General features: G+C 38.3%; 1 protein-coding gene across 4 annotated transcripts in view; it reads left to right on the forward strand.

The window, feature by feature from the left end:
- IFTAP (intraflagellar transport associated protein) overlaps window positions 1-2,088 on the forward strand; it is a 46,130-nt gene extending 44,042 nt beyond the window's left edge. For all 4 annotated transcript variants that reach the window (XM_050897699.1, XM_050897702.1, XM_050897700.1 and 1 more), the window contains exon 7: window positions 952-2,088. In XM_050897699.1, the coding sequence (XP_050753656.1) occupies window positions 952-1,104 (153 nt within the window). In that variant the 3' untranslated portion in view covers window positions 1,105-2,088. The remainder of the gene's footprint in view (window positions 1-951) is intronic.
- Window positions 2,089-8,914: the final 6,826 nt, after the last annotated feature.

Below are 8,914 nucleotides of genomic sequence, written 5' to 3' on the forward strand. Positions count from 1 at the left end.
GTTTTGCTGATTTGGTGCTGAAGTACTTAAATCTTTGAAACACAGAACCCTTGAGAAGATGTGCTGTTTGTCATGGTTGAAATTTCTAGACATTTTATATTAACTTCTCAAAGGATAGGGAGCATTCCTGTACAGTTGAGCAGTGAGGATGTGTCTCCTGTGTGGCTCTGGAATGAATTGTACGTAACTGCTTACCATAAACCTTTTGTGTTGTGGCCCCCTTCCGTTTCTTATCAGCATGCAGCCTGCCATAGTTATTTGTTTTCATTATTTTATTTTATAGGCAGCACGTTTATTCTAAGGTATTTCAACGAGAAGCAATACAGAAATGCTATACACTATGTCAACAAAGCAAATATTGGCAAATGCAGTAAGACTCTATGTTCATCATGCAAGAAATCTAAACCAGCCAATTGCAGAGATGGTGAAAAGAAATTATTAGAGTGTGAAAATTGATTGTGTGTCATTTTGCTCATTCCAGGCGTTTCCTTTGCTGAAATTGTGTTCTGGGAAGCATGTTACATTAGTATCAGATGTATGCACACTGAAGCTTTATGTGATACTAGCCCAAATTTTAAGGATATGGAATCTATCTTTGAAATTTAACATAGCTGTACATAACTTGTCCATATCCCCACAGCCCTGCCACTACAAGTGGCAGGAATGTAATAGATGTGTGCAAGGGAGGTTTTTAGTTTCCTTGCCTTGAGCAAAATTAGCTAATGATATTCATTCAGATACAGTACAGTACAAATGGGGCACATTAAATGGCTTAAATTAGGTCAAATTGAATAATTGAATTTATTCTTTTACTTAAAAAGAGCTTAATCAGCTGAGAGCGCTAGTCAGAAAAAATAGTTTAATTAAATATTAATTAGAAGTTTATATTTTGAGTTCCGTTATCATCACTTGCAGCAATATTATTTATGTATCTGTTTTTCCTCATTACAGCTACTAGGGGATGATGTTCAACCATTCTCACTTGATGAAGAATTTGATTATGACAATATGGCACTGACCCCTAAGTTCTCTGAAGCTGAGCTGAAGGCCATTATAGAATTGTCTGAAGAGAAGAAAACGGGGACAGATGTCAAGACAGCATGAACTGAAGACTGAGTCAAAGGCATTCTGTGCAGTGCTGATGAAATAACATTTTTAGGGGGTAAATCTAGCTCTTCATTGTACCCTTATTTAGTGTTTTTATCTGTGTGGCCAGTAAATGACATCCTCAAGATTTTTTTGTTTTTTTCTACCAAAGTGCCTGAGCCCAAGGTTGCCTTTCCCTGTACCTCCTCCTAGTCCTAATGAAAGCACAGAATAGGAAGACGGTGCTTGCCCAGAGTTGCTTGTATAGTAGCCCTTCAGCCAGAGAGGAAGTATTTCCATCCTTTTTATATGTCTGTACACTGATTTGCTGAGGCATTCAGGTTGGCTAAGGAGGTCTGTATTTGTCCCTAAACCCAACGGGATTTTTGTGTAGATCAGTGACCTTCAATATTTTTAGGCCCCAGTGCTCAGCTACTTTGTTGTTTTCCAGGTGGTACAAGGCAGTTGGAAGGATGTCTCAAATGACAGCCATAAATTCCCTTTTGTAGAAAAATCCTTGAGCGGGATGAATCCTGTATTGGCTCAGGCTAGGTATGCTGGAGTAATTGCTCCATAGGACCAAAACAAGCTGGTGGAATTCAGAATAGCACTATGGCTACTCTTGCTTATATGTGGTACTGACTCAGTTCCTGACTAGCGCAAAGCTAGTCCTAAAGCTGCCTTTTACCTAGTTCTTTCAGTAATGTAAATAAGAGCTTTTTGCAGCTGACAAATCAGTCTATAAACTCTTTCCCTATCATTATAAGACTTAAATATACAGTTCTATGAGTGAATAAATCTGGGAATATTGGGGTTTTCTCTCTGTCTTTTGAGTTACTTCAGTTCTGCAGAGAAATAAATATTCCTGTTTCCAATAAACTTTTTGAGTTGATGAAAATTGACATGGTGCAACTCCTAACAATTAAAACATGAACTGCTACAAAAAGCCTTCCACACAGAGGAAAAAATAGTGATCTCATCCATTAAAGGAATTGGTGTTGAAAGGCTGTCAGATTTTACATTTTTTTACAGGAGATGATTCCAAATACCAGCTTATGGCTTACACTCAGCATCACTGAAATACAGCAAACTCTGGAGTTAAGGTCATTATGTCAGTACAAGTATGTACTCTTGCTATGAGGTGTTTAGAATTCATTTTTTTCAGCTTACTGTAGAAGCTTTGCTATTGAGGCTTGGTTTAACATCACAACGCTGAATTGTATTATTGGTCGTTTTCTGGTATAACTGCATTAGCTAAAGTTTATTGACCAACATTTTGTCCTTGGCCTATCTCCATTATTTCTGAAGTGGGTGATTAACATGATGAATATGGGAAGAGTGCCTGAGCAGAGAGACTAGAGACCAAACCACAAGTTGTTTAAAGGCTCTGGATGAAAACCCTGTGGCTGGTTGGCTGCTCCATCGTCAGCAATTTATAAAAGCAAAGAAAGGTGCTTCGATGCTCTAAAGGAGATTTTCTGGATCAGTAATTTTGTAGACCATAATCACACACCACTGAAATCTGAATAGCATTTGTTTTGAGGAATGGTATTTACCTTGATTAGGGGGATATAATTTAAGAGTTAGATTAACAAACACCAGAAAAGAAAGTGGTCTCAGATAAGATGTTTAGGGAGAGTGATATAAAACTACAGGTATGTAGTATAGAAAAACTGATCTGTATAGGACCTTGCTGGTAGAAGGTAATGAGAAATTTATTTTTAACACCTACACTCAAAAGGATGCCTGTGCTGTAGTTAAAACAGTTTTGATGCAATTGATGAAAATTGCAGATTCTGCTGTTGTTTGGGAAACATAATTTTTTTTTTTTTTTTCCCAGTGTGAATTCATTTGAATTCAATGAAGTGTTTTGTTGAACCCAAGATATTTTTAATTAAGTGCTTCAGATCCAACTGGAATTTTGCAGTGAAACATTCAGCTAAAAATTCCTGAGCAGATCTAATTATTAATTCATCTTCTTCTGGAAGACACAGATAATGTGTATAAATGGGAGGGATAAGAAGTAAGTTCTGGAAGAGCTCCATGAGCAAATCTGGGAGGAAGAAATTGAGAACTGCTGTACAAAGATAGCAAGGTCAGCCTTTAAAAGCCTCAACAGAAAAATAAGGGAGACAACCTCATTATGTATGTATAGCAAAGATAAAGTAAGGAACCTTCAGTCTAAGAGACCTCTGTGTACAGAGTTTGCTATCCTGCAGACAAAGAATCAACCATAAATAAAGGTGAACTTTTGTGGGTTTGTGGAATGGTGAATTTGGTGAACTTTTTTTGTGTGTTTTTTTTAGAAAGGTGTGAGACACACAAACTATAGATCAGTCCTGTTGGAATCCTATTGCCAGTAGAGTCAATGAGAAAACTTGCCCAGGGATTCATAATGATCTTCAGGCCAAATCAGCTCTGGAATCTTTCTATTAATTTCATTATCAATTTTTCCCTGTACATTAGGGATACATCCAGCTATTCAGTTCCTTCTCTCATAGGCAGATGATTCTCTCACCAAATGTTCAGAGTGCTATGGACCTGTTATGCTCCGTAAGTGTCATTCAGTATAGTCATTATATGGTTCTGTTTGATATAAAGAAACACTTTGCTGCAGAATACAGAACAAAATTGGAACTCTTTAGTGACATCCATCTTACGCAGAGGAATGGGGATAATTCACTTACATTTACACCACTCATGAGTTAGATTTTTGCTCTTTGTTAACAGAGATGAATATCACAATAGAGATTAGGCAATGTAGGCTACATTTTCTGAACATGACATTTTATTGGCCTGCCCCTGTGGTTGTTTTTGGCTTGCACCTTTTGTTTGATTATCCTTCACAGAGGAGGCATACTTTCATCTTCTCCATTACCAGGTTGTCATTTTTAAGAACATACTTTATATGTATGTTAAATTTTATACATGTACATGGAGTTAGTTACCTGGAACTGTTTCAGTGTTTGCGAGGTGGTTTGGAGTCTGAATAATATACATCTTTTCCTCTTGTAGCTTGTATTCTCTTTAATATTTAATATTTTCAGCAGGAGTTGATGATGGACAGTCTCCTTTTCTATTTATGGTCTTTTCTAAACATTTTTCCTGTTTTCTGAAAGAATTGAAGGCAAAACTCACACATGGAACAGGAAACTTTGAGTGCTACTGGGAATTGACTTAGGGGCTGCTGCAGTAGGGAATACGATTTTCTCCCTACCACACTGACAAGGATTTTGAACTGCAAAATCTCTGATGTTGAGTGAACCCATTGGAAGTGAAGGCTGCGTGATGCATCTCTCCAATCCCTTTGTATTCATGACTTCATTGATGTCTAAAGTACAATAGAGATATGCATCCATATCAGTCAGTGAGCTTATTTGTATTAAACTTGTTGCTTACTTGGGTGTTACCAGAAGGATACTGAGTGTTTCTTTCCACAGTCTTGATGGATCCTGAGTTATGGGGGGGAACTCCTTGAGTTTTATGGGAAGTGTAGTAGTCCTTCCACTGGGTCAGGAATCTGAAGGGTTGTTTCCTTGGCTGGTTGTGGTGCAAGCCTGGATATTATTAATGCTCAGAGTTACTCCTTCTGGCTGTAAAAGGAAGAGTAATTATTTGTTGAGATAATGCTTGTGAAAGAATAAGATAAAAATTGAAGAAATGAAAAGAGGTGCAGACAAATCTGACTCAGACATTGTTATGGTTCTAAATATATTTCTATTATTGCACAAAGGTATCATTATATACCCTTGTATACACACAGTGACACTGAAAGAAAATAATTTTAGTATGGAGAGTATTCACCAGATAATTCAGAACCTTTTGAAGAAGATGGCATGGAAACAAATCCCCGCTCTTACGGAAAAGACCCTTTGATCCTCTGGCCTTGATTTTCTGCTGCTATAAACTGGCAGAACTCCACTGGGGCCATTTGTATTCATACAGAGCAGACAGGACCCTGGTATTTACAGTCTTAGCTGAAAGAATACGGAGCCAAATCAATTCCTGATTTAACTTCACTGAATATATAGCTGTGTATATGACCCATTATCATTATGGGAAAATATTTAAATGCAGAGCCAATGCAAATGAAATGTAAAAAACATATCTTTAACTGTTCAGTTACTAATTCTACACAGGTCATTTTGGAGTTTCTGTAGTGGTGTGTGCTTAGAACGTTGATTTTTGCTTTAGCAAAAATACCACGTGTATTTTCAAGTCCTGTTCACATCATGAAACTTGATTACATACATAACTACTAAAGATTCCCACCTCCTTTAAAGTTTTTTTTTTTCCCTCTGCATCTTGGCAAGGATTGGAAGTGGACTTTGCTTTATCTTGGAATTGTTTTAAAAAGATCTGACATCCTTTGTAAAAACATATACTTTCTTATAAAGGTGGACTCTCTCAGTTAGTGATGCAACACTAAATGCAGAACTAAAAATAGGACCAAATTCCTAGCTATTCAGCAACTTCATGTACGTCATGGTGTGGCTAAACAGCCACTTGATATCAAAGCATCTGCTTGGATAGCAGGCTGATTTGTATCCTGTTGTCCTCTACCTTCGGTTTTACTTGGGAGTCTAAGCAGTAGCTTGGTCCTACCTGGGTACGAATTCTTACAGCCCTGCAAAGAGACTGCAAGACAATTCAGTTACGCTGACCAAAGAAGCTGAACCAGCAGTCTTGTACTGAGGCTCTGTGCATACTCCAGCCTCCTGAATAATTTAGCTGAGTGTGGCTGTTCACCTCTGTTCAGCAGAGATTTGTGTTACAACTGTTGTGAATGTGATACTCCTGAAGACATGCAATGGAAAAGTGATGACTGACAACGGTCGGGGCAGAGATTCATTAGACCCTGTTCACTTTCTGGGGCCGTGCTCAACAGGCGGCTTACTACCCTCCTTCACAGGCTGCAGTTCAGCCTCGGCGTGTTCAAGCCACCCAGTAAAGTGAGGAAACCCATGATAAGGGTTCTCGCTGGCCTCAGGAGGCGAGCTCCCTGCACCGCAGAGCCGAGCGCTTGTGATAGCGAAGGGCATTCCCACCACGGTGTGCTTTCTTGTGGCGAGGCGTCAGTTAGCACAGGTGGGTGTGAGGTGCCACATGTGTCCTGGGCTCCTACTGGAGGGATGCGCCCTCTCACTGAAAGGCGGCTGCCTTTGCCGGTCTCGGGCACATGCAGTTCTCCCAGGTGCTAAATGTCTGCTCATCCCCTGGGAAAACAAGACAGACATAGTTTTCTCTGGAATGGTATTAAGTTGTAGAACATCTCAAAAGATGATGAGTTTGGTAGATTTGTGATTGCTGGCTGTTGGAGGTGACACCTTGTGTTTTGCTGGCAAGGTACTGTAAGCCAATGTTGCAGGTGTATGAGCTGTGAAATGCCACGGAGTTAGACTGGAGATAGTTTTAGTGCTTATTTATGACAAGTTTGCAAGAAGAAAAGCAAGTGTTAAAAGTACTGTCAGTTTTATAGACAGGCTACTTTATTTGCAATTGCAGTGCCCCACAGTTAAAAAGGAAATCAATTTTAATGCCTTATGAAAATGCAGAAATATTTGTCTCATTTACAGCACTTCCAAAAAGGACAGATAATAAAATCCCCCTGATTAACAATCTATAATTTATGTGCTCTGTGGTGTCTTGTTCAGTACATCTATCCACATAAACGTTTCAAAATAATAAGCAAAGATAGATCTGAACAAAATCCCTAAATCTAACTTCACACTGAATTTCAGGTTGTAGAAACTCTCTCTATATATTCAAAGCCCTCTTTGATCTGAATATTCCCAAACTTTGGGGAAGTAGGTACTCTACTTTAAAAATCTCTAACCAAACATTTCTCAAGCAACTACTTAGTACTGATCTGGACTACAAAAACCAAAGCAGTAAGGGACCTGCCTACATAAAAAGAACCTGTGGAATGTAACAATTGGAATAACTGCACTCTACAGGAAGATAATGGTATTCTATAAAAGGACTCTAAAGATAGTAGAACTAAATGGAAAATTACATTTTCCTAGAGAGTGAACCATACTAAAATATTCTGTTGACTTCATACAATTCTTGAGAACCCTTGAGTGCCCAACTGAAAAATTAGTGTAATCATTTTGTAATTCATGTGGATTTACAACATGGTTATCTCTTGAGCCATTAAAATGAGATTAAAAATTGTGTGGGATTCTTCAGTGTATTTTATGGCAGTGCTAACACCATAAATTAAGGCTTTAGCCTCATTCTATCATATGTTACAACAGAGTTTGTTCTTTTGTGGCTGTTGTGGTTGAGGACTCTGGTGGCACTGTTTCTGGAGTGCAGGTGTGTACTTGTAGCAAGTAAGCCTTAAGTTTAATAAGTTTTCTTGAATCCATCTGCTTTTCTGTCCATATGTATGAAACCTCGTAATATGCAATATGATGTGCATAATTCTTAGAAAGAGGCATCTTTTATTATGTTGCTTATGCTCCTCAGAATAACTTAGCTAGAGGACAAATTCTACCCATTACTTGGAAGTGTTGATTCTGCCATTTAGATTTGCTGCAGATTGCACATTTGTTCTTTGAGAGAGAAATGTTGAAATGCATTTTTTCATCCTCTTTTTGTTACTTTTGTTTTTGTCTTTCCTACGTCAGATTTGCAACTACCTTTCCTAAACTTGACAAGACACTACATTAATCCGATGAGCTACTTTCCTGCTGGATAAAATTTTAAACTAAAAAAGATGGAAGGCTGGTGTCTGGGCCAGGAAACATGAAAGCACCGTTAGCATTTCATGCACAAGCTTACCATTTGCAAAGCTTCCAAATCAGGAAAATACAAGTAACGGTCAGCCTGCTTACTGAAAGAAAATTTAATTCCAAATTGCCTTTGTTTAAGTCAGCTGCTTACACTTAGGCTCCTCTGCCCACCAAGGATTCTGTTAACTAACATATTTCAAAATGCAGACTGTCAAAAATACTGACAGCTCGCACTAGCTGAATAGCATTTCCCGCAACAAAATTGTGATCCATTTAAGGCTCTTTGTTTCGGATTGTGAAACACTTCCTGAATTCCACAGGTTTATTTGCCATTCATGAACATTAATAAAGTAAACTGTACAAAAAATAATGGCCCAGTGGATATCTTTCTGCTGAGAGCAGGAAGAAGGGAGCTAGTGGGAAGAGAGGTTGGCTGAGCAGCCAAATATTGCCTGTGCTCTGAATGTGATGCTTGATGTCTTGCTTTTGATTCTTTTGCAATATTTGTATGAGAATCTTGGTTGTCAAAAGAGCTGGCTGAATAACACCCCTCCCTACCCTACCCCCAAACCCACATGTATGAATGTGCTGGCAAACAAGCTATCCATTGGCTAGTATTCCAAGGGTAATATTATTCATTACAGGGTGTGTTTTACAAGGTGCTTGCAACTGAGAGCATTTACTAATTGACAGGATTAGGCTCTGATGACAAATGTTCAAATGAGTGTTTATCTGGCGCTGCTTGTAATCCTCTACTTCCCAAAATTTCACTTTTGATATGTATATTCTTTTGATGCTTTTCACTCACTGCCCCAGAACCAACAGATCAAAGTCATCCTTCAGAGATGATACTGAAAAAACGTAACTTCGAGTGCTCTGAACAGAAGTGATGAAATTAAGAATGGAATAAAATTAAGTAATATTAAATTTAGGAAAAACAACTTGCTGAAATTCAGATATACTAGACTCTGCAAGTACCACAAAGGGAAGTCGGTGGAGCTGATTTGCTAAAGTCAATTAAAAGAAATCGGAAAAAAATATTGGAGAATATGTTATAGGAACAAAACACTGCATCAGCCAGGAGTTGG

The sequence above is a fragment of the Gymnogyps californianus genome, chromosome 5, assembly GCF_018139145.2.
Source record: "Gymnogyps californianus isolate 813 chromosome 5, ASM1813914v2, whole genome shotgun sequence".
NCBI lineage: Eukaryota > Metazoa > Chordata > Aves > Accipitriformes > Cathartidae > Gymnogyps > Gymnogyps californianus.